Below are 25,783 nucleotides of genomic sequence, written 5' to 3' on the forward strand. Positions count from 1 at the left end.
CAGAGTGTGTTGCAGACAGGTAGAAAAATTATAAAAGAAAGGTCTCATAAACTCAGGCCTGCTCTGTTAAATCAATAGCTAGCCTGTCTTTTCTTCCAAGTGCAGCTAGTACTTTGCAAGTTCCCACGCAAAAACAATCAGTATGATTAGTTGGTTAACGAAACAACCTATTATTGGGTAAAAAATAAGTGCACCTGCATAAACATTAGGTCTGTTCCATTAGAACCCACAAAAGAAAAATGCAAACGTCCTGAACCTTAGCACGTACACACAAATCACCTTCAGACCAATCAATGAAGATAGATGTTGCATTATAAATGAATGTTGATAGATGCCAATACCTGTTGCACATGACGTCTGTGAAAACGCTATAAAACAAGTGATGTGAGTAAAGATTTGGCATTTCCCACATAAAGAAAAGAAGTCAGCATGATTTATTTTGGTAAGAGTGCACTGCACAGCACTTTGTCCACGCAAACATGTGAAGCCCAGGTTTTTTTTAACCCAGCTGCTGGTAGTGACAACAGCAGTACAAACATGATGGCACATAAGGGCTGAGATACTGGTCGCAAAGGTAAATTCTCACTTTCTGTAAAAACAAAGGAAGACCACCAGTCTTGTCTCTCTTAAGTATTCTGTTAGTGTTGCTAATAGTAAAATCCAACGGGTCATGAATTTCTTTCAACTACAATTAGTCCATACCCAGAGATGGACACAGGTTCACCAAAACCATTTTGTACTGCATATATGGAATGAAAACCTATTCTCTAAAGAGATATCCCAGCAGATTAGAGAGACCAGAGGTAAACTATGCTATTCACTCCCAGAGGGAGAGCAGGCCAAACACACAGAAGAAATAGGTATTATCTAGTTCACTACTCAGGGAAAATGGCAGAAGAGGAAACATAACTGCTTTAAAGAAATTTTGATGGCAATAACATGAAAGAGGACAGAATTGATTTAATGCTTCCAGTCTGAATCCCAGATGAGGAATCAATTATCCTGCATCATTTAATCTCCTTATGCAGGTCATGACACAAACTAGAAATTAGAAGCATCGTGTCGAAAATGAAGAGCAGCTCTTAACGATAGTTAGCATCAGCCTCAGATTTTTTAGAAGAAAACATAGCTAGGATTTGGGGAGCTTTGAGAGTTGGCTCCACTGGATTTCTGCAGTCAGACCCTAATATTTAAAAGTGAATTCATCCTTATTAACTGAATGGAGATGCAAAGCTGTTGTAAGAAAAGAAAAGAAAAAAAAAAGTAAAAAGAAAAAAATATTAACCCTTTGGACAAACTCAAGCCTACAAGGAATATGACCTTCAGAAAATTTGCAAAAAAATTATTTACCTGCTGTGTTTCAAACTATCCTCTGTCATAGCAATTTTCTCAGATAAACCAAGCTCCTACTTTTTTTACTTGATTCAACAGAAATACCATATGTTCTCTGACCAGGTATGACCCCTAGCTAAGCCAACTTTTTTTTGGAACAAAAATTCCCAGGAGGAAGAAATGTGATACAGTAGGAGCCTCCATCTGAATCCCCTCCAGGATGGAAGAGATGATAACCAAGTTCTTGCCCCTATACAGCCTCCCACTGAGATTGTCAATTATATTTCTTGTGTGAAACTGTTGACATAATCAAGCACAGGCATGCAAACAGAAGCAGTACAGCTAAAGAAAGATCTTTATTTTGTCAGAGTTGTTTTTCCTATGAACCAGGAGAAAACTAGGACACAGAATGTAAGCATTACGATTAACTTTCAAGAGGAGCTAAAATTATCCAGGATTATACAAATATAAGCAGTTTTGATTTATTTCCTGTTACCAAAAACAATTCAGCATTGAAGACAAATTAAGAGGTTTGGGGTAGTCTGTTTTGGGCTGTGTTTTAGGGGTTTTTGCAAAAACTCTATGATGATGCCAATGTATTTTCAAGACATAAACTCAATATACCTATTCTGAAAACTCTTTAACAAACCTTGGAAGTGTGAATTTAAATTTTGCCTTAAACTCCATACAGGAACTACCCAAAGCAGTAGTTTCTAATCAAAATCAAAACAGGAACTAGCCTCATTACTTGGAGTCCCTACACCAGTGGCTGCCAGTGCTCTTTCTTCCAAGTAACCAGATACCAAAGGATCTAGGGAAGGAAATCTTTTTGTATTTCTCACTTCACTCTACAAAATTCCATTCTCTCTGACATTTTCCCTAGCTTGTGTCTTTTCCCAGATGCCCTAAAGCAGTGAACTTTCTCAATCCTGCTGGTACTCACCTGTATGAAATCAAGTATGTATCACTTTCATTCAAGATATCATGAAGAAGAAATTATGGCAACAATTTCTTCAATATGTACTTAACGCTGCAATTTTATGACTCTCTAACATATTGTACTCACCAAAACACACTCTGTGCTTGGGATGTTCCTGGCAGCACAAGGACGTGCCCTACAGAGGGATCTGGACAGCCTAGATGAATGGGCTGAGTCCAACTGAACTGTTCAACCCCCAAGGGCTGGGTCACATCATCCCCAGGCAGTGCTACAGGCTGGGGCAGAGTGCTGGAAAGCACTGAGAAAGGACCTGGGGTGTGGTCTACAGCAGCTGAACATGAGCCAGGAGTGAGTCCAGGTAGCCAAACAGGCCAACTGCAGCCTGGCTTGGATCAGCAGCAGTGTGGCCAGCAGGACCAGGGCAATGATTGTCCTCCTGTACTCAGCCCTGGTGAGCTGCATCTCAAACCCTGTGCTCAGTTTTGGGCCTCTCACTAGAAGACATTGAAGTGCTGCAGTGCATCCAGAAAAGGGAATGAAGCTGCTCAAGGATCTGGACCACAAGTCTGACCAGGAGTGGCTGAGGGAGTTGGGAGTGTTTAGCCCAGAGAAAAGGAGGCTGAGGGGGGAAAACCTTTTCACTCTCTATAGCTGCCTGACAAGACGTTATGAGCGAGGTGAGGGTAGAACTTTTCTCCCAAGGAACAAGGCACAGGACAAAACAAAACATCCTCAAGTTGTACCAGGGGAGGTTTAGTTTGGATGTTAGGAAAAATTTCTTCATGTAAAGGGTTGTCAAGCATTGGGAGAGGTCACCCAGGAATGTGGTAGAGGAACCATTGAAACACCTGCAGGTATTCAAAAGACATGTAGATGTGGCACTCAGACATGATTGAGTGGTGGACTTGGCAGTACTGGGTTAACGGTTGGATTGGATGATCTTAGGGTCTTTTTCAAAATAAATGATTCTATAATTCTATGACATAAGTTACTGAAAAGATTTAAGACAAAATAAAGTGATTCATTCTGTTTGCCTTGTCAGTTTATCTCAAAAAAAAAAAAGAAAAATTTAAAAAACATTTCAGACTAAAGTAGCATTCCTGAAGCTTTGCCAAAAGCTTTCTTGTATCATTGCATTGCATATCAAAAATTTCCAAATAAAATGTGCTCTGAAGCCTGCTTCTGTACCTACAGAAGGCAGCAACTCCCACTGTAATTGTTAGGTACTGACTGTGAATGACAGACTGCAGTTCTAAAAAACATCACCATATATTTTCCCAAATAACCACAAACCAACAAGAAATATTTGAAGAAGGCTATAGGATGCAGAAGGAAAGTGCTCTGTTTTGAGCCCTTTCCACTTTTTCAAGTGCCATGTTTTAGAGATATGCAGAGTGAGGGTTTGTTTCTTCAGGGGAAATACACCTCACACTTCATGCACAAGCCAGCCAAAATGTTACTGCCACTGAAGTTCCAGTATTCCTCCCCACTTTGGGGGACAGGCAGCTGCCTAGCTCTGGTGTTATTGGCTGGCTCCTGCTGGCACAGCAGCAGTTTGCCCTGTGGATTAACAAGCAAATGCAATCGAGGTTAAACCAGGCAGTGCTATTTCTACCTAAGAAAGCCTTTCATCTTCACAGGAGGACTTTTTACGGTGGCAAATGATAATCAAGTTGAAGTGACTTCTCAAATCTGCTGCTGATTCTGCACTTAAAAAAAAACATTTTCAGTTCAATTTCAGAATTTAACATAGCTCTCAAGAAAATTACTAAGAAAAACCATACTCTCATTTGGCACAAACCTATACACAACACCAAATAAGGCATCTTGGTCTTGCAGCTTTAACATTCTGCTGGCATTAACAAATATATGCTCACTGAAAGATATTTTAATGAAATGCTTTAGAAATCCACGCAGAAGATTATGCCTATGTACATTTCACAGCATTCACTGACTATAAACTCCTATTTAATACAAAAGAAACCACTGGCCCTTACTGGAGTCACATATTGGCACCCCATTATTTAATCTTAATTTTTAATGTATTAGGTCAGTAACATGGGTAAATTCTATTCCATGCTTTTATGCTTTCATTCCAGAGCTAGATGTTTTGAGAACATGCGAAACACTGTAAACAATGATCTAAAGCCCTCTCACACCCAATTGAAAGTCTCAGTTCTGCTCTTCCCAGCAGGACACTCACACACAGAGTATTTCCCCTTCGGTTGGTTGGGTACCTGCCAGTCCCCACATCTGGGCAAAACTAGCTTAAAGATCAACTTCATATCCTGTTATCCTCCCTTGGCCTAGGCTAGACCCTTGGTCTAGGTTCCCCACAAAGTCAACAGAGGAAGACTCTATTTAGTAAGGCAGCTATCTCAATACAAGACAAACACATGTGCAGTGAACTGCCCCCAGCTGCCCAGTGCTCCAGTGACTGTAGGGGAAATCAAAACGACCAGCACAGAACATGCTACCAGCCTTGGGCAAACTAAAGTCAGGCAAGCTTGATTTTTTGTAAATGATGAGTAAAAAAAAATCAATATGCAAAACCATGACTAGTAAGAACAGCTAAATAGGTAATGACTATTCATGATTTCTTCACAGTAAAAAAAATAAGGGCAGGAAATGAGCCTAAAACAGAAGGGAAACACTTTCCTACACTATTTTACTGAAACTCATAGCCATAGAAGTGAAAGTTTTATTAGGTTGAAGAAAAGCAGATGGCAATCACTGAGGAAGAAGACCTAAGATTACTAAAAACAAAATACATGGTTGCAATTTCCTGTCACTTAGAACATCACCCACAAAATGTCAGATGCAGGAAGAAAACCAAAACAGAACAGCCCAGCACTGCATACCCTCACTTACAACTTTTCTTTTACCCTGGTTGTCACTATTGACAGGCCTCTCTACATGCTCCTCTGCAGCTGAGCTCAGTTCGAAGCAGTCCCCTAATCCTCAGTTGCAACACTAGATGGCAGGGAAACATCTAACACACCTACAGCACTGAGAGCCTTGAAAGCAGCTCATGATAGTTAAGGGTTAGTGCAATGCAGCAATCTCACTTTCATTGCTTTGCATCCTTACATAGCTTTGGGCAACCATTTTCAAGTACAATGCTGTTTTCATAGACCCATAGGTTAGTGATGTCAGGATAAATTCTGTACCCGAGACACCCTCCCCTCTCATTTAAGAAAACACTGGCAATTGCAAAATATTCCTTCTCCAAAAAGTTTTTTGAACTCCAATTTTGTGCTTGAAATCCTAATGCTCTCCACCTCTGTTTAGACACAGCACTATAACACTTACCTCAAACCTCTTTTTTTCTAAAAATTCACTTTTTCATTTAAAATTCATATCACTTGTGTGCTACTAGTGAAAAAATGCTGCAAAGCAGGGGGCAAGGAAACAAGTTCTGCAACTCACACAGCTGCAAAGCTGATAAGCCCATGGAAACTGGTCTTCAGACCATACTGATCCTCCCTCAGTACACTCGTTCTCTTCTGCAAAAAGGAAAAACTTCAGACTTGTAAGATTCTGCTTAAGATCCCCCCTCAAACTGTGAGAGAAAGGTATGAGCTTTTTTGGTGAATGCCAAGTCTGAGTTTCAAAACAAATGTGTGTGTACATTTAAAAGACACCACCTCTACACTGCAGCACAACTTGCTGCTTTCCAAATTACAGATGTTTCCTAGAACTGCTGGCAGTAGAAGTGAAAGTCTGACATTCAACTCCTGCTTTGTTCACAAAATTTAAGGAAAAATGCAGACAATTATTGGCACGGGTGGTAACACTCTCCCTTTAGAAAGGCAAAATCAGCACATGATAATCATTCTTCTCATTCAGCTTTGTGTCAGTTTCTCAGCCATATAAACTGATGCGTTCTACTACATCTTTTAAAAAACTGCAGGAAAAAAACCCAAGGTCAGTAAACTGCTTTTTAAGCAGTGACACTCAAGAAGGAAGGTCAAGTAATTCAGCCACAGAATACAAATAATACATAAGGTAGCTGCTCAAAATGATATTGGCACACAAATCACAGAAAGTCACTGAACTGCATTTTGATTTTCATAATGAATGATAAATGGAAAGTTTGTTTCACTTCTGAAAAATAATTTAATACAAAATTTTGAAAACACTGATGTGCAAGTCTTTGCTGTATAAGAGGAGGTACATTTTCACATTTTAAAATAGTTTAAAACATTTGTACATAATAACAGAAATTCTCTTTTATATAAACAAAGTGTTTCTTTGCCAACAGCAATTGTCAATTCTGAAACACAGAACTAAGATGACACGAGAACCAGACAATCTAAGTCACCGCTATTTGTGTCAAAAAAAATTATGCCACCCTTTTCTTTCTACAGCTCATCGTGCTTGTATGTGAATTCCCTTGCAGATATAAACCCATCACTGTCTTCATCCTCTTTATCAAATATGTCTTCAACCAAAGCATCATGCTGGGTGTCATTTACCACTGCTCCATGCTTTTCAAATTCTTTCTTCAAGTAAATTTTCACCTGTTGGACAAAAGGTGAGAGTGAACATTTTCAGACTTAAGAGTTTCTGCAGCATAACAGAGGGACACTATGCTCAGGATAGTGGTATTAGATAACAGATACCTCCCCTCCTATGCCACTGCCAGAATAATACTTGTCTAATTGATTCTGCAGTCTCTTTGAATGAAGGGTCTTTAGAAGTGTCAGTAACACTAGTAAAGCTGTTGCCATACCTTTATGGTATCTGACTCTCAAAAATGAGTCAGGACAACCTGTCTTCTGATGTCTATACAGTAAAGTAAAAATAGCTGGGCAGAAGTTATTAGCTACCAACTGGTCAAATAGCTTTTCCACATTCTAGCACCCTGACAACCCAATACATGTAAACAGCCACCCCAGATGTATATAGAAATCTGTCTACAATCTCAGTGTTTGCTGCTCCAATGGGAAGTGCATTAAAAATTTTCCAGATATCTCAAAATTTTTATGGATGAAGACCCAAGGCAGGTTTTAAACAGACCACTGGAACACTTACTTACATTAAGCTAGATAGTAATAGTAAGCAGTGTTTTCAACAACATCAGATTGTTTTTAATATGGTTTTAAGGTTTTGCTATGGAGATCCCAAGTATTCTGAATCGCCTTCTACAAAAATAACAATACCAACCTACTCATCTATTAAACAGATACCACTTGTATAAGAACTGCAGGCCATGTTTCAGGTCTGTTTTAATCACTTCAAACTCTGGGAGTTGTTAGGGTTATTGCTTACATTCCTAATATGCAGACATTACACACACTGACACTGTCTGATGCAGAGTACAAATGATTAATTAGCCTTCTGAGTCTGGTAAACTGGTACCAGACCCAAATCAAAAAGAACTCAGTGTTTACACTAGCTTCCCATGGATCAGTTTTGCTAAAAAAGCAGAAGTTTGAAAATGAGAGGCAAACAGATGGTGAATATTTCTGACTATGTCCTTCACAGAGTGAATGCTATGAAGCAGGATTGCTCTACAGTGCAAATTCCATGAAGTAGTATTGCCCTACAGTAGAAGAAGTCCCAGTTTATTAATAAACCAGCAATTCAATCTAAAAAGCCCTGAAGTCTGTTTTTATTTCTAAGATGTTTTACTTTATCCAAGTCTTCAATAAGCATGCAGAACATGAGTCACATGTCTATCCTCAGCTTACCAAGGCTCCTTTTGAACCGCCAGTCCAGAATTTTCACTAGGATGCATGGCTAGAGCAGTGCAGCATAGATGTGCATTCTTTTCCACTCTCCCACCCTGTTAGATTTGCTCATAGAGAAGGATAACCCACTCACCTCTTGCTTGGATAGTTTCCAGTCATCATTAAGATCCATCTCTTGGAATGACTCATGAGATCTTGGTCCATTTCTAATTTCTAGAAGGTCAATGTTGAAAATCAATGTGCTCTCAGGTGGAATTTTTCCTGCCCAAAATGGAGAAAAGTTAAAACCAATTATATATTCAATGCCTCACAGAAGTCATGTGTGTCAGAGCAATGTTCCAGCAAACCTAGTCATTTCAAAGGATCCTGCAGTTTGAACTAGTAAGGATAAGCATCGTTAAAAGTGATGACCACAACCATCTCAACCTGTAGCCTGGACTCTTGAGCAGCCCCTACAGCATAAATGCAACTTTAGATGCAACTAATTTTGTTGGTGTTGATGCAAGCTCTTATTCAGCAATTACCATCACAAGTTTATCAAATAATGTTCTTGAATCTTTCTTCTTTCACGGCCAGAGCCAGATAAACAGTAAAACAGTAAAGGAGACTGTACAGTCAGATAGGCTACAGCCAAGACTAATGTACAGGGCAGCAGGAAGGGAGAATTTAGTCCTCCAGATGTCCCATCAGTCCCCAAACTCCTCTCTACTGCCAGCTGATACCTTGTATCTGCTGTTTTGCCACTGGAAAAACTCTTGCAGAGAAAGTAGGATGATGTTTGTTTCCCACAGCAGTCTCTGGACTCAGGGCACAAAGCACTGAGCTATTTCCAAACACACAGCAGAAACTGAGTACCCAACCCTGATCACAAGGCATGTGTTACTACAGCATCATTTTTTGATGTAGGTGAACAGATTAGTAACTTCCTAGTAGTGCTACAGAGCACTCCCCCATGCCACCACACCTCAAGGATTTCAGTTTATCAGGCACTGGCTTTGACAGAGATGTGATATGCCCTCATGCTGATGGCTGAAGCTACTGTCAAAGACCTTTTAGCACATCACTCTGCTCCTTTATATATAGGGAGAGATTGAATAGGAACAAACATATCTCTATATTGGACGGCAGCACCCCAAAAAGTATTTCTGTGCCTTGAGAAGAGAGGGAAAAATAATCCGCATCTACCACATTGGAACTATGGTGTTAAATACACCCTGAGCTGCAGCAACAAACAGGCTTATAGATTTCTGGGACCAATAAATGTGCAGAATCTTCTGGAAATACAGGGCACAGTGTCCGGTTTAGGGTTTGGAACATAGGTGATTTCTTTGAGTCTTACAGAAAAAGGCATCTGACTCAAATGATGAGTCAGGCAGCAACCGAGGTGGGAACCTAGTGAAATTATGTGCATTTGAAGAAAATTAAATAATTCTGTCTTCAAGTGCATCACTTGAAAACAGCAACATAATTATGCTCAAATACTTCAAAGTCTTCCTAAAGCAGGTAATTTCATACAGTAGTTAGCAGTGTTTAACCTTCTTGCACTAAACACAGAGGTGAGGGTTGCAAGTCTTTGAAGAATAATTATAGTGCTTTACATATTAATCAAACAATTAGGCCTGTGATGACTGCATGAGCACTGCAGCATTTCACATCTTTCTGTGGAAAAATTTACAGCTAAGCGCTGCATAAAGACAATTAAATGAGGACCACAAGGTTCCTGTTCTCTAACTAGAAACATGATTACTTCTAATACTGCATCTCGAACCCTAAGCCACTGCTTCTAGAAAAATATGTGTTAAACAAGTACATTTAATAAAGGAGGGTATGAAGTCTGCTGTAGGTATGAATACTAACTGGCATGAGGTAATATGGAGTCCTAAGCCTGTGTGCAGCCCTACTTGCCAGAAGACACAGACATGCATACAGTCCTCATTCCCAAAACAGTCTCACAGTGATGGGAGAGAACATCAGCAGGATGGACTGTATGTTCCTAGATATTTATCCTTTCTGCTTTGGAACCTTGCACTATCCTAGGTCATTTGTTGCAACTCTTGTCATGACATAAATATTCATAATAATTTCTCAAAAAAAAAGTTAACTAAAAAAAAATCCCATAAAGCAGAAATAGAACCATTCAAGCTGTTACTCACATAACTGCCTATTCCAAATCTAGCCCTCCTGTTAAAAGGAATCTGGAAATATTTGAAAGGAAAAACCTCAAACACCCTCAGCAGTAGACAGGTTGAGATGTTTCTATCTGCACAGCAGTCAGTGCATTTTCAGTAGGTGACAATGTGACTGCCCATGCATATCTTACTGTGGATAACAGGGACCACTGCCCAAACTGAAAATAGCTGAAAGAGGAAAAGAATTAATGTCCCTATATGGAGAAATAAACAGTATCATCTGTATCATCTAAGAACTGGTTGGGCAGCAGTACAGGGAATTTCTTAGGGCTCTAAAAGAAACCTGAAAGCAAGAATGAGTCTTGCACATGCACATTCATTATTACCACAAAAACAGATCCAACAGCCAAAAAGCCAACTGTTACCTAAGCAACCACCTCCACTTGACTGTAAAAGAAGGAAGAAAAAAACAAACTAAAAAAAAAAAAAAAGGAAAGAGAAAGGAGGGCACTGTTGAGTACACAGCACTAACAGAAAAAGACACTTAGAACATACAGCACAGCAGCTACCATCAGTTTCTGGCTTTTTTTTTTTTTTTTCTGCATTCACAACATAGCCATTTAATGGATATTACTGCTGGAAACAAATTTATGAGAAACAGCACTTGACTCCCTCAATTTTTCTTCTTTAACGGACTCAACCTGGAAAGCTTGAAAGCTTGCTAACCTCTTAGGCCAAGCATAACAGTAAAATATAGAGATTAGAAACAATTAGAGCAAGGGTAGTGCTTCACATGTTTTACCTTTCCCTTCTTTTCCATAAGCAAGGGCTGGCGGAATAGTCAGCTTCCGTTTCTCTCCCACACACATGTCCTTCAACCCTCTGTCCCAGCCTTTGAGAGCTTCCCGTATGCCAAGTGTAAACCACATCGGTTGACCATTGTTATGCTTGTGACTGGAAAAGAAAGGAATAAAACACTTCATATTTAAACATCAAGTTCCACAAAGGGCCAATGGAATATGCTCATAATGTAGAGAAGTAGTTAAAAGCACAGCACCACTCCACACCTTGACACCTTAAATGAAAGACCTACACTTTCAAAGTCTTTAAAACTTATGCTTTGCATGACAAGCTTCCTTGGGAAGTGGAAAGAAGTAAAACAACATTTACCTTGTGTGTTTATGACAACACTAACCAAGCCAAATCTTCACTTCCCTGACCACCTACTTCCACTTGGAAACTGATCAGACTAGAAGTGCATTTTTCTTACAAATCTACAGTCAAGGCCATCTTGAATTGCAAATCACAGATCAGCATGGTCATCCTAGCAATATACATTTCAACGTGCTTAGAAGAATCAGCCTCATCTCTTTCAAAAGAAGCCATTGAGGGGAAAAAACTAACAAAACAACTACATAACAATCTAGACAAAACTAGAAACAAATGCATGCAAAACATTCGACTTTAGATTTGGGAGACCTTTTCTGATTTAACCAGATGGTACAACCCGGACTACTTTCACTCCACTTACAGACAAGGAATTTGAAAGATCTATTTACTAGTCATGCACGAGAGGTGTTTAGGAAGAAAACAGAACACTTACAGAAGTTAGTCAGCAGCAAAAACTTTATAGTGTGTCACTAGAAGTCCTTTTAAAGAGGCAGGTTAACTACAAGAGAAAATTAGTGAGATTTTAGTTGAATCATCTGCAAGAGCATAAACATGCAAAACTGTCTTTTTTCTTTTTCTTTTTTTTAATATACAAAAATAGCCTTCAGGCACCCTGCAGAGATTCAAGTATTTTGCTGTCTACCACTATTAACACTTCGTTGATGTTTTACAGGACATCCAGCATTAGCAAGTCGTTGCAGGCTCTTAGCAGACTCCCTCGAATTTCTGTCTCTTCCTCCTATTTGCATTTCCGTGACTCTGGTATGTTGACTTGTCTGGTCGGGGGCAGGTAAAGAATAATGAAAAGCTCAGATTGTGCTGCCTCTAGAGGAGGGACACATGTAACTTTTTTTTTTTTTAAACTAATAGTTTGCTTTAGAAACCAAATAGAAATTTATGCATAGAACAAGACCTATTAAACCGTTGAGATCAAATACCAAAACCTGCACCTAAATCATGGAATCACAGAATGGTTTGGATTGGAAGGGACCTTAAAGACCATCCAATTCCAATCCCCCTGTGCCATGAGCAGGGATATCTTCAATTAGACCAGGCTCTCAGAGCCCCATCCAAGCTGGCCTTGAACACCTCCAGGAATGGGCTGTCAACAACTTCCCTGGGCAACCTGTTCCAGTGTCTCACCATCCTCAGAGTAAAAAAATTTATTTTTAATAAACCAATCTAAATCTGCTCTATGTTTGAAGCAGATCCCCCTTGTTCTGTCACTACATGCCCTTGCAAACAGTCTCTCTCCATCTTTCTTCAGGTAGTGGAAAGACACAATTAGGTCACCTCAAAACCTCTTATTTTCCAGACTGAACAATGCCAGTTCTCTCAGCCATCCCACACAGGATAGGTGCTCCATGCATAAAATCTTTTAAAAATGCTACATGGCTCTACTTCCTACAGACTGACCAAAAAACAAATGCTGTGTAAGATTTATTTTATAACCTTGGGATAGGAGGTTGGCCTTACTGTTGGTGTTCATTTTGTATAGCATTTTGAGACACTGCTTCACACCAAACTTTCTGAGAACAGTGGCAGTGGGAGGGGCCCCAATGCCAAGTTTATGCAGTGCTATTTAAGCTCTTTTATCCCAAAACAAATAAGGCATTCATGCATTGCTTTTGTTTCTTTGCAAACAAGTAAACACGAGTTTTGGGAGTTTGGGGATGGAGGAGTAAAAATCCAACCAACCAAAAAAACCACTTGCCCCTGACAAAATGCTCCTCACAGAGCTATTTGCAGATGGACTGTGGTCCCCTGTGAGAGGTCTGGACTCAGGAAAGCACGACCAGAATAGATCATCTATAATAAAATAAAAAAATAAATAAATAAACACACATAAAGGAGCGAGTCCAGAGAAGGTGCACCAAGATTGTTGGAGGGATGGAGCAGCACCTCTCCTATGAGGAAAGGCTGAAAGAACTGGGATTGTTCAGTTTGGTATAAAGAAAGTTCCAGGGTGACCTAATTGCACCCAGTACCTCAAAGGAGCCTACAAGAAAGATGACGACAATTTAAAAGGGCATGTAGTAACAGGACAAGGAGTGATGGCTTTAAACTGAGAGTAGGCTCAGACCAGATATTAGAAAGAAGTTCTTTACTGTGAGGATGGTAAGCCACGAGAAGAGGCTGTCCAGGGAAGTTGTTGATAACCCATTCCTGGAGGTGTTCAAGGCCCGGCTGGATGCGGCTCTGAGCAACCTGGGCAGCGTTCAAAGGCGCGTCGGGTGCGGCTGCTGAGCAACTTTATCCAGTCAAAGTGTCAAGGAATCTTTAATGTCACTTCCAAGCCAAGGCATGCTATGATTATATATATATACATATATATATATACACACGTGTATTTCCCCACTCAAGCTCAGCCAGCAGCTCGCTCGGAGAAGACGCGCCGCTCACTTACGTCGAGTGAAACATGGAGCCGTCCCTCTCCAAGTAGCCCTCGTAGTGCACCAGCATCATGTCCCCCCACTTGGTCCTCCTGTGGCAGAGGAAAGGCTTGTGCAGCACCTCCACCTTCACGTCGGCCGCGGGGGGGATCAGCGCCGCGCCCGCGCAGCCCAGCGCCGCGCACAGCAGGGCGGAGCACAGCAGCAGCAGCGCCGCCGCCATCGCCGCCGCCTCGCTCCCCTCACGGTGCCGCCATCCCGCGCCCGCCCGGCCCGTCCGACGTGGCAGCGGCGCGCACCGCCGCCAGCCCCGGCTCCCGACGGCCCGGCACCGGCACCGCGCTCGCTGATTGGCTCGGCGCAGGGCGAGCTCAGGAGGAGCGGCCGTCCATTGGTGCGCGCCCCTGTCCGTCCCTCAGCCCATCCAATCGGCAGGCCCGAGCGGCGAGAGGGGGTGGGCGGGCCGGGCGCTCCGGGAGCGCCGGCGAGCAGGGCAGCCCAGCGGAGTGCGCGCACAATGGAGCCAGCCGCTGCCGGCCGTTGATTGGGCGGCGGCCGCAGCGAGGGCGCGTTCCGATTGGCCGCGAGAGGCCACCTGCGCTGGGCATTCCGCGCCTGGCCCCCTGGCCCGCCTCTCACTCCCGCCTGTCACGCGGGCGGCGATTCACAGCGCGGGTTGCGGTGACGTAGCGCTGCGAGGCCGTGCCGCGAGTGCGCGGCTGCGGCGCTCCCTGCGCTGGGAGCGTGGCGGCGGCGGCGGGGGGCGGGCGCGGCGCGGGCCGGGCGGGGCGCGCGCCCCCCCGCGATGGCGCTGTGTGGCGGCGGCGCGGCGGAGCGCGGGCGGCGGCGGGCGGCGTGACCCCGCCGGGGGCCGGCCGCGCTGCATGGGGCCGGGGGCCGGCCGGCATGGAGGGGGTCCTGTACAAGTGGACCAACTACCTGAGCGGTGAGTTCCTGCCAGTGCTCAGCCTGTGCGGATCGGGCGCCGTCGTCTTGTCATACATGTATTTATACAAGTACATGCGTGTATATATTCGCTGTGCTTGCTGGGTGCGGGTCAGCGCTGCCCCTTGACCCCGCCGTGCAGGGGAGCAGCCCCGGCGCTGCCTTATTGTCACTGCCCGGCGTTTATCCCGGTGCCAGTGCCCGTCTTGGGTCGGCGTTCGGGCTAGTTTGGATGCTCCGGGTCACAGCTCGAACAGCGAACTTCCCCGGTCTCCACACAGCCCCGTGGAACTTTTATTGAGGCGAGTCGGGGATTCGGGGTATTCCCAGAGCTGGGAGAAAAACGTGTTGCCATACAGTCTCACTTGGGGGATTCGGGTGAGAAGGCATGCAAAAACCCAAAAAGACAAGAAAAAAGGTGGAGGGGGGGTTGTCCGGCTAGCTCTAGGCCCAAATTTTAATTTTTCGGGTGTTCCCGTGCCGCGGAAGGCTTGATTTCCATGTCAGGTTGGCAGCAGCCGTGTGTGGGCAGAGTTTGCCCAGCAGAGGTTGAAGGTGCCGGGGTCAGAAGCCCGCTGTGTTCCCATGGGATGTCCACTGCCCCTTCGAGTCGGGTGAGACAGAGGCGTGTGATCTGGGGCTGGGCATGGGGTCTTGCCAGGGGCAAGCCTCTCTGGTTTGTAGGAACGATTTGGAAACTTGAAGGTCAGAGAGAAGTAACCACGACCACCTTGGCATTGCCAGATGCGAGTGTTGCTCAGTGCTGTATGTACAAGGGCTGCCGCCTTGCTTTTTCCCGAGAGGCTGGAACAGCTGCACCGCTCTGGCTAGCTGGGAAAGTGTAGGAAATCAAAATTAAACAAAGAAAAAGCAGAAACACAAGGGAGTGTTGAATTCATGTGGTAGGGATGGCGTGGGTCAGCAGTGGTGCATGAGGCTGGATTTATTGCTGTGCTAAAAGATTGCTGTGACTTTTCCCCTTTAGGCAATAGGTGTTCTGAGATGAGAATCAAAATTTGTCAGGTCTCAGTGAACAGACATGGATTTTTTCTTTTGTTGTTAATTATTAGTGAATGCTCTTGAATTATGAAGAGGCAGTAGGAGCAGCCATGCTTGCCTTTTTCATGTGAATTGCAGAACTGTGGTAGTGATATTAGTCCTTTCCTCAAACTAACACCACCCATGGTTCAGCTGATCAAAAGTTTTATATGTTTTTCTTCGCATTGTTGAGATGCTGGGGTGTGTCTGGAACCCTTGTGCTTGGTTTAGTGCCATGAGACCTGGGAATGGGTGTCTGTGGGAAGCAATGCATGTTGTAGATAGCTGACTGGCATTTGACATTTTAGTGCCTGAGTGTGCCTGTGGTAGGATCAGCTGGTCTTCTGTTTTGATGGTAAGATGAAGACTAAGAAGTATTCTGTTTTCATCAAAATTAAATTTTCTTTTGCTAGCCACATGAATAGCAGCTCCAATCAAATGACCCTTCATGAAGAAGGATGATGCTTTGCAAAGCTCAGTCAAGCGAATGCAGACTGAAGGAAAACTTTTCCTTGCATATGTAAGATTTGTACTGGCTGAAAACTAAGAGAGGTTTTGCTGTCAGTACAGAGAAAATCTGTCAAGATTGAAGCATCCTTCTGATTTCTTGGTTGAAACTTGATTTCTAATAAGCGTGGTGGTCGTGGTCACTCTGTGCCTTCTCTTGGGTTGTAGAGTGCCCATGGTGTGTTTGAGAACAGTAAATTTACTGTTCTGCAAGCTGTCTGTACATACTAGTGCTTTATTTTGCCATAAAATGAAGACTTCCTGCCCTGAAGCCATTGAGTTACATATTTATGCAGAAATGCAAAAAAAAAAAAAAATTAATTCTGGAATGTGGTGTTCATTGTAGCAATAACAAAGAGCTGGAGAGTGAGAGACAGGAAAATCTCCTTTCAGAGATTATGGAAAGTAAGAAGGTTCAACAGGTCATCCAGAAGAGTATTTCTGCCAGTATTTTGCTCCCAGTATGCTTTTTCTGTTGGTCAAGGTTGATGAATCGGGTGCAGTACAGTGTAAACGATGCATGCAAAAAGTAGGGAAATTGTGTGTTATCCCTCTGTGTCGATGTGTGCCTGTGCTAATGAAACAATGCTGATGTACCTCAGGATGAGGAGGACCCCTCACAGTCAAAGAAGAGATAGAGCATTTAAAAAAGAACAAGCATCAAACTGTAGGAAAGAACTGCTTTTCCTTCTTGCTGTGAAAGAGGAGCTGATGCGAGTTTGTTGGTAATTGAGTCCTTTCTGGGAATTTTGATTTCATAATGTCTTATTGCCATCATGAGATGTCAAATCCACATCAACCCATTTCCTCCCAGCTCTTGGGCTCGGAGCTAGATCTGTGTTGCAAATGACATAGTTATTGACAGCAAGAACGTATAGGAAACAATTTTGGTTTTCTGTGGGTAAAGGGCAAAGAAAGCATACCATGATTGCCACCAATTGAAAGACAGATCAGTTTGCTTTACTGTTTAAACAAGTTATCTTGTTTGTAATAAATGCACTTGTTTGCTTTATATAGATTAGAATAACTCAAATCAATATTACCTGGTTTCTGCGTGGAGGTGGGGTTTTTCCTCTGGTGTTGATCCCACAGTCACATTGTGGTTTCTATATGCAGGGTTTCCAGTGCTAACTTGGAAATCTCTTGCGTTTAGAAAACTGAGATTTTTAGTGGTTTTCTGTCCTCTAATGTAGATAGTGATTTCTCAGTGTGTTACTTCCGTTTAAGTGAAGCGTGGCAACTTTGGATCAGAAAACATTCACAAAGTTGTAGCCTATGAAAATCCATTGGGATCTTGTGTTTGTGGTGTGTGTCTTTCAGTTGCTCTTGTCTATGCTTGCCCCACTAAACTGGTTAAAACCTTAAGAGAGCAGGGAACTTTGCAAGCAGAATTATCATCATATAAAGTGAGACAGCACTTTTTTTCTTGTGCAAATCTATAATGCATGTACAAAGTTCCAATTATTCATCCTCAAAATCCAGGGCAGGGTGACTTAAATCATGCAGGCATGTAAGTTGGCCTCAGCTAAGCTTATAGTCAAAGCATGTAACATGATCTTAAAAAATTCCTAGATTTCATCCTTTGCCAAAAGTCTCTATCTGATGTTAGCTTTGCATGGTGGGGGCTGGAGATGGCTGTGTAACTATTGTTTCAGTACCACTTACTGTAGTAAGCAGTTGGAATGATAAAAGTGTCACCGTGTGCCTTCCCTATAGCTCCTCAGTCACTGGCTGCAGTCCTGGCAGAGCACAAACCATTCTGGTGTGGGCAGCATCAAAGGCAGATCCTGGCTGCAGTGTCACAGTGTGACTGATCTCCAGCTGGGGAATGCTGCTGGCAGGATAAAGGACAGAGCAGAGCTGAACTGCACGTGAAGGCTGCTCTTTGCTGCTTGGAAACTGCCACCCGTGGGACTCTCTGAACTTAACCTGTAATGCATACTCTTTGAGCATAACTTCTGATTAATAAAATAAATTGGTTTAGTCTTTGGAGTTTGCCTTGTAAAAGGCATTGATGATTTATTTTTTCTCATCAGGTTTATAGAACGAGTATATTGCTGGGACGCAGCATGGAGTTAGGAAATACCTCCTTCAGTAGTGTGTGTGAGAGCTTGGCACTTTCAAGTTGATTTTTTTCTTTCTGCTGAAAATCAGTTCAGATCTTCAGTGCAGACACACACCCTACCTGGGATTGCTGCTAACTGGAAAAGTGGTATGCATCAGCTCTTGACTGTGGGGTTCAAAGGCAACTTCATAATTAGATGAAAAATGATGACTGATTCCACTGGCTTGCTTGGTATTTGTTACTTGCTCCATAAAATTACTGTGATCACTTTCCTCTACAAAACTAAGCTTTTTCTCATATTTAAATATTCACTTCCTTGTTTGTGCTGAGCAATTCTAACCCTAAGTAATTCATCTTCCTCAAGGCATGATAGACTCACCTTCATGCCATCACCAGTGACTCTGCATCATGCCACGTACTTCAGTTAGCTCTCCCCATTTACCTGTATGTAATCATCCCCTCTCAGTTTATTGTTGTACCTTGGATTCTTTTCAGTTTATCCCAAGATAGCATGAGCCAGCACTAAGCAGTATATGTCAGCTTTCGCATAAAAGTTTAAATTGCTCTTGTCTCTACTGATTTAGAATCCCTTGATAAACTTGGAAGTAGAGCTCAAGAAAATGTGAAAAAGCATTAGTTCTTGTATCTTGGATCTGGATGCACATGATATTGCTTAGAGCAAGTCTCTGTGAGTTTAAGAAATCTGACCTTTTAGGATGAGAGACACATATCATTCCAGCTGATACCAAGCTCTGGAAATAAGCTCCTCTGTTTCCAGACATGGAGGAATTAATCAAAAACTTCACACTTAGATAAATATTTAGTTCTAAAAAGCCTTTTATAATTTTCCCCTTAATTTTAGCCTCTGAGTATAGTCCAAGTTCTGGTTATATAAAATTAGAAGTCTGGTTTTCCTGGAGGTGGACCTACAGAGCTGATACTTCTGTTGCTTTCAGGGCAATGGTCTGCCTTCTATTACTGGCTGTGGCTGCTCTCAGGATCCAGGTGTTGGTTTAGATGAATGCCTGACTGTCAGCCAGTTCTGGGTGGATGAGACTTTTCATGCAGGATACTTCAAGGACTGTTAGTTAATTCTCTTTGGATTTTGCTTAATTGTCTTTGTGTGATTTGACCTTTCTCACAATTTTCTTCCCTTTCTATTTCTTCATGCAGCAATCTTGCTTTTGTCCAACCATTTTAGAATTATGTAATGTGCTCACAGTAGAAAAAGTTTGATGAGGCTGCAGGAATGGAAATCAGTGTCCCCTCTCTCCTCTGTAAGTGTTAGAGCAGTGCTGCAGAGCCTCCATGGTGCAGCGTTCCCTGCCAGGTATGCTGCAGTACCAGTGCCTCTGCATTCAGTCCCTCCGCTCTGAAGTAAGTGATCACAGGGAATGGCTGTGTAGGACAGAAACCAAAGGTGTGGTAGACTGATGGTGAAGAGATACCATCATGTGGTATCTGTGTGTGCTTACATAAATTCACTATGTTAACTTACTCTGGCCTGATAACCACCCCAGGGGTCAGAGAGAGGAGCAGCTTGTTTGCTGGGACAATTAGTGTCTGAGCAGTGGGTCTGTGTTATTGAACTTCTTCTTCCACCACAATCCTTCATCCTTTCACTGCATCCCTTTCAAAAATGCCTGACTAGTACATTGTGCTCTCTGTGCCTTGGCTGGTCACAGCCATAAAATAGTTTGCAAACAAACCCAGTCGCCCTGTGATGACAGGATGCTTTTTCAATGCTGCTAGCATTGCCCTAACAGTTGTGATTGAAACAAAAATGGACTTTATGGAATCCCTGTAAGAAAGATCATTTGGGAGAAGGTCATTGTGTTAAAGCCTTTTCCAGCTGTTGCTTCCTTCACTTGAACCTCTAGTGTCCCTCAAGCAAGTGCTTTAAAAAGTGATACTGTTGTTAAGGTGCTAAATCTTTGATCTTCATTACCTTTAGGGGCTTTTTGTATTGATTCCTGCTGTTGATATGCACATAATCAGAGTAAAATTGCAATACAGGCATTTCCAGAAGCTGCTGTCTATGTGACAGGATAATAGCTCACAGAAGAAGCATAGATTGTTACACAGTCTTGTCTGCCTTTCTGCTGTCCCTCATGGGCACACACTGAATTTTTATCCTGTCAGATTGTTCTGCTATAGAATTAAGGCTGCAAAATGTGTTCCAGTCCTGGGATTGCCCTTCCCAAAATACTGGGTAGCCTTAGGAGGCTGTATAGAAAAAATAGGCGCCAGCTTTGAGTGAAAAATTCTTATGTCAGGATAGTCTTTTACTTCTGTTCATTGAATGAGAAAATAGGGGAAAAGTGTGAAGTTTGATCTGTGTAAGATCCTTTCTTGCTAATTGCTTTTTCTGACTAGAAACCTGGTTGACTGATAGTGTCTTTGCCTGCTAGAGCTGAGTTTTCAGCAGTTCTTGTCCTGCTATCAGTCGCTGACACAGCACTGGGCAGACGATGTGGTGCTTTTGCCCTTGGGAGATAAACCTGGAGATGGTGGGACAGTGAGCACGTGGCACAGTTTACATTTCCTCAGGGTGGGATGAAAGGATGGATATTGCTCATTCTCACAGTGAGATGGCTCTGACTAGCAGGGCAGCCACGCTGGGACTTTTTTGTGACCCTGCACAGAAAAACAGTGATCTGTCCAGCTATGCCATCTGCACTTAAGTCTTAGATCTTGCCCTTGTTATAAGCAGCAGGGAGATGATGGCTTTAACTCCTCCTATTAGACAGGTGATGTAATATGGAAAGTTTGTAATTATCTCCTATCTGCAGTTAAAGTCTGGATTAGGGTCAAAGAGTCCAAGGACTATCTATTGAAAAAGTTTTACAGAAACTTATTCTGACACTTAAGAAATAAATAAGCCTCAAGTGTTAAATAATTCTCATGGAAAACAAGCAATAATAAAAACCTGGATGTCTGGGTTTTATGCACTTTGGAAATGCAGGTGGAAGTGATGTCTCTTAATTGCAGCTTGTTTTCCAGGTCAATTTGACTTCTTGAGTGTGTAATTCTCCCAGATGGCTTTGTAGATGTCTGACATGATCTACGTGTCTTATAGTGTTGGTTTTGGGTTTTTTTTGTTGTTTTTTTTTTTTCCTTCAGGCTTGGCACTTTGGAAGGAATGCTGTCTGGAGTCTGGGTTGTATAACATTAAAGTTTGAATTATATCCAAATTTCATTTGTGTTATCAAGAAATGTCAAGTTTGCTCATTGATAGCGACATCCAGATTTCCTCAAGTGCAATGATGGAAGTAGGCAGATCTTTCTATAGAAAATTCTCGAGAAGTAATGAATCCTTAGCAGGCACAGACTGCTTAAATATCTGTTTTTGTAGTGGACAATATCAGATCTTCCAGGTACTGCAGGCACTAACTGTAGGTTTCACACAGGAGTGCAATATGTACTTTGACCAGTGCCTGTGAAGTCATCTGGAATATCTTCACTCTCTTATATGGCTAGGACCTTAAGCTACTAATCACTTTTTATTGTGCTTTGTGCTTTATTGGGGATTTTTTCGTACATACCTTTCCCACCAAGGTCAGTTTTTATTGTTAATTGTACTGTGCCTCTAAAATGAGATGTTGGAAGTATGAGCTATATTTTTTCCTGCCTATGCACCACCAGTATAATGGACTTAAATTCTTCTTCAAAGTTGTGTTAATGCTGGCACCAATAAGACCTTAAAAGGTTCTGCTTTACCTTTCCGTATCAGGTGAAATCGGAATGCTCAGTTCCAAAAATTACAATATTCCTATGACAAATTTATAGGAGGCAAATAACACTGAGTAAACCCAAGATTTGTGTTATTGGAAGTGCCTAAGTATCTTTTTGTTGCTTTGGTTTTTGTTTTGGTTTTTTTTTGTTCCTCCATTCTTCACTTGTCTGCAAAAGTGAAGCTCTTGTAATTAAAGATTGTATCCCTGTGCAATGCCCATGATTTGCCAGCCACATGCTATTTTTAGCTGGTTGTTTAGGATAACCTTCCCATGGCTGCTGACTCAGTGTCAGTGAGTACCAGGTGGTTAGTGCATCTTCTGACAGAACCTTGCTGCGAGTTTTTTTTAAATTGTTTTTCTTTTACAAAAACGTGCTCATATTAGTGTAACAATTCTGTTCTTAAAATATATATTGTCCTAGGTAAAAACTGTCTATCACAATCTTTTTTTAATATGTATCTAATAATTAAAGAAGAGTTGTTTTCTGCAAAGGAATGCAGATAGTTACTCTGTTCCCCACAAAAAACACCAAGACCCCAAGACCCAGAACCAAAATAACCAACCAAATAAAAGTCTCAAAAAATATATTCATTCATAACATATTTTTAAACAGCCTCCAAAGTGATGGAGGCAGAGTGATTTGTATGTTGGCTAATTGATTGCACAGCCTTTGATGGATGGGACACAATTTGGTTGAGCATCAGCTGCAATTGTAAGCTGTAGGACCATGGCTGAAATGATTCATGCGCAGCAGCAGGAGCACCAGACTGAATTAGAGGCTTGTATTGACTGTGGCGCTGTGCATTATTTAAAGAATTGGTTCTGTGCCATTGAGTGTCTGAAGCAATTAACTGCTTCTCTCTGCTGAACAATCACTTCCTTTTTTTGTGAGTTCCCACATATCAGTAGTGACTTGCAGGATAGTTGCTTTATTTTGGAGGCAAGACAAATAGAAACCAGTCTTGCTGATTTCTTTTTTTAATTTTTAATTTTTTTTTCCTCATTTTTGTGATTTTTCCTTCTTCATATAAAGTAAAGAAGTGTTGAGAGTACTTTGGATTTTTGACATTTTTATATTCTTCTGGGAAATAATGGAGAGATCTAGAAGGGAATGAAATACTATTTATGTTTAATTTGTTTTCCAGCCACCACAAAGGGTTCAGCAATCTATAAACTGGGTTGGACTGAATGCAGTGGTATTGATTTAAAAAAAAAAAGGCAGGGGGAAGGGGGGACAAGCCAGACCATACTCCTGCTGTGCCTAAGGCTTTAGGCCTTTCTAATCTTAAACTGTGTTGTGCTTGCTTTCAGCAGTTTGTCTGAGGAACCAGTTTCTCGCTGGAAAGGAGCTGTCAATCCTCCAATGTGATACCAGTCCAAGCCCAGCCTGGGCTCCTGCAGCACAGTTCTGGTTGGCAGAGCCCTGCTGCAGGGGACAGCAGAACTGAATACCCTCTGCCAAAATATCTAATAGAGCCGTGTGGCCCACATGGTCTTGTCCAAGTGTTTCTTCCAGAGATGGTTGGCTGGCATAATGTGGGAGTGTCAGAATCTTAATGCATTGGACCTGGCCAGGGAAGCCTGTTGCAGCTCAGTAAATGAAAGCTGCTTTCCTCCAGTGACATTGCTGCCTCATTTCTTATTAAGTTAATGAGCTTGTAGTTTTTAATTAGACATAAATGGCAGCTGTCAGGTCGTATGTTTGGTTTTATCTTTTCATACTGCTGTAGTGATTCCAAAAGTAGAAAAAAAAGCATGATTTACTTCTAAAGTTGGGCAGCAGGGTGGGCAAACGCACACCCAGAACTACTGGTGTGGGTCTACCCTGGTTTTGGTTTTTCTCTGGGAAACTATCCAGAAGTGCAGGTCAGTAATTCAAGACTATGTTTTAAGTGGGCAGCACAAGGAGTTTCAAGAGCTGTTGAAAACTGCTTCACCAAAAGATGGTATTCAGAATGTTCAGAAATCAACGGCTCCGCCTCTGCTCGTCTGTTGATTTTTAAGAGATTCTTACACATTGTTTTTCAAGATAACCTTCCTTCAAGGGAGGAAGACTTGTAAGGCAAGACAGCTGGGTGGCTTTTGGGAAGAGTGAAGAGGTGGGTTGAGGAGTGGTAGAAGGAATTGAGGGGTGCTGAACTGAGAAGGTGGTTTTGGAAGAGACAGTGAGTCAGTGATGCTGTGTTAGCAAAACTGCTGAAAATGACATATGGCATCTCAAGACACATGCTGCTGTGGTCCACCTGTGTGCAGAACAGACATGTAGGTGTCAGAAAGCAGGGGTTGTGGTGTAGAACATCCAAGTCTGTCCACAAATCTTAATACTTCAACGGGTTTAGTTTTCCAGGGGGACTGAGAATCTTTGGGGGCATATTTGCAGCAAGTCTCCAGTGAGAGAGATGGTGGAATTGCAGGGAGAGGTGTAACTGAGAAATTCAGTTTTGTTTTTCAGGCTGGCAGCCTCGGTGGTTCCTTCTCTGTGGTGGCATCCTGTCCTATTATGACTCTCAGGAAGATGCTTGGAAGGGTTGTAAGGGAAGCATCCAAATGGCTGTTTGTGAAATTCAAGGTAACTAAGATACAGTAACACTCAGCTACATTAATTTTGCCCAGTAATGTTACATTCAAGATGAGATTTCAGATGACAAGAGCTATTTGGCAGCTTGATTTCTATGGTGTGTATTTGCAGTAACTTGATGTACATGCAAGTTTTTATACCGTAGTATTTTGAAAATGTTGAGAGAATTGCAAGTCTCTAATATTGTGGGTAATCTTCATGCAGGTGGGTCACTGCTTTTCATGAGCTGTGGTGGAACATCACGCAGCTTCAAATGACTCCTTGTAAGCACAGAACTGAAGCTAGAAACATGAATAAGAAACTTCAGTGCTACGTCTGCTCAGTCATATTGCCACATTTTTGAGGCTCAGTTAAGAGCTGGAAGCTTGAAAGAGAAGCTTACCAGAAAAGGATGCCCTTTCCATAAAGACTCTCAGATTATACTGATCACAAAACTGTCTTTCATAGCTGGACATGTGTGTCCTAACTCTAACAGAAGAGAAGTCATAAAATGGCAGTGGGGGAAGTTGGGACCATAGATTTCTCCTCTTTCATTACTGTTTGATCTTCCATCTAACACATTTGTTGGGTTGTTTGGTTGGGCTGGGAAGGGCCAGGGGGCTGGTCTGAATCTATGTTGCTTTCAGTTCATCCTGCAGATAACACACGAATGGACCTGATAATCCCAGGGGAACAGTACTTCTATCTGAAGGCAAGAAATGCAGTTGAAAGGCAAAAGTGGCTGGTTGCACTTGGAACTGCCAAAGCCTGTCTGACTGACAGCAGGACACAAAAGGAAAAAGGCAAGAACACCCTTTTGCTGGCACATAATGTTTGCTTTATATTTCCCCATGCTTTCCCTGGTCCATGTACATACAACTTCAGTGTCCAGCCTGTGCTTCAGGTCTTTGGTGCTGCTAAAAGCTAAAACATGTGGGAATATTAACTAGAAATCTCAGGTATTAATTCTCAGGGCAGGGATTTGGTAACTTTCTTTTTCTTACAATACACTATATAAAAATAATTTGAAAACTATGTGCTGATGGGTTCTGTAAGTACAATGAGTAAATAGGCCCTGCCTAGGGGTCACTGTGATGCAGAATGTACAGCTCGCCTTGTACAGCTATCTAAATATGATGACCCAGCCTCTCACACCAGTGTCTCTTCAGCTTTGGAGTTCCTCACATGTTTCCATATTCTCATTGGGCTGTCTTCTGCATTTTGAGAATGCCTCAGCAATTAATTTGCACTGGGTTCCAAATCTATTAGTATTC

General features: G+C 42.2%; 2 protein-coding genes across 3 annotated transcripts in view; one reads left to right on the forward strand and one right to left on the reverse strand.

Annotated features, from left to right (window-relative positions):
- Positions 1-1,669: 1,669 nt before the first annotated feature.
- Positions 1,670-13,972, reverse strand: FKBP14 (FKBP prolyl isomerase 14). The gene is made up of 4 exons (XM_021538175.4): positions 13,675-13,972; positions 10,900-11,051; positions 8,102-8,229; positions 1,670-6,795 (listed from the first exon to the last, which is right to left on the reverse strand). Exons 1-4 carry the CDS (start codon positions 13,881-13,883, stop codon positions 6,637-6,639), a joined length of 648 nt encoding a protein of 215 aa, XP_021393850.1. The 5' UTR covers positions 13,884-13,972; the 3' UTR covers positions 1,670-6,636.
- A 475-nt stretch (positions 13,973-14,447) lies between these two features.
- PLEKHA8 (pleckstrin homology domain containing A8) overlaps positions 14,448-25,783 on the forward strand; it is a 29,453-nt gene continuing 18,117 nt past the window's right edge. For both annotated transcript variants that reach the window (XM_021538173.3, XM_085573170.1), the window contains exons 1-3: positions 14,448-14,606; positions 24,405-24,521; positions 25,157-25,312. In XM_021538173.3, coding sequence (XP_021393848.1) covers positions 14,567-14,606; positions 24,405-24,521; positions 25,157-25,312 — 313 coding nt within the window. In that variant the 5' untranslated portion in view covers positions 14,448-14,566. The remainder of the gene's footprint in view (positions 14,607-24,404; positions 24,522-25,156; positions 25,313-25,783) is intronic.

The sequence above is a fragment of the Lonchura striata genome, chromosome 2 (genome assembly GCF_050655825.1).
Source record: "Lonchura striata isolate lonStrDom1 chromosome 2, ASM5065582v1, whole genome shotgun sequence".
In the NCBI taxonomy this organism is placed as follows: domain Eukaryota; kingdom Metazoa; phylum Chordata; class Aves; order Passeriformes; family Estrildidae; genus Lonchura; species Lonchura striata.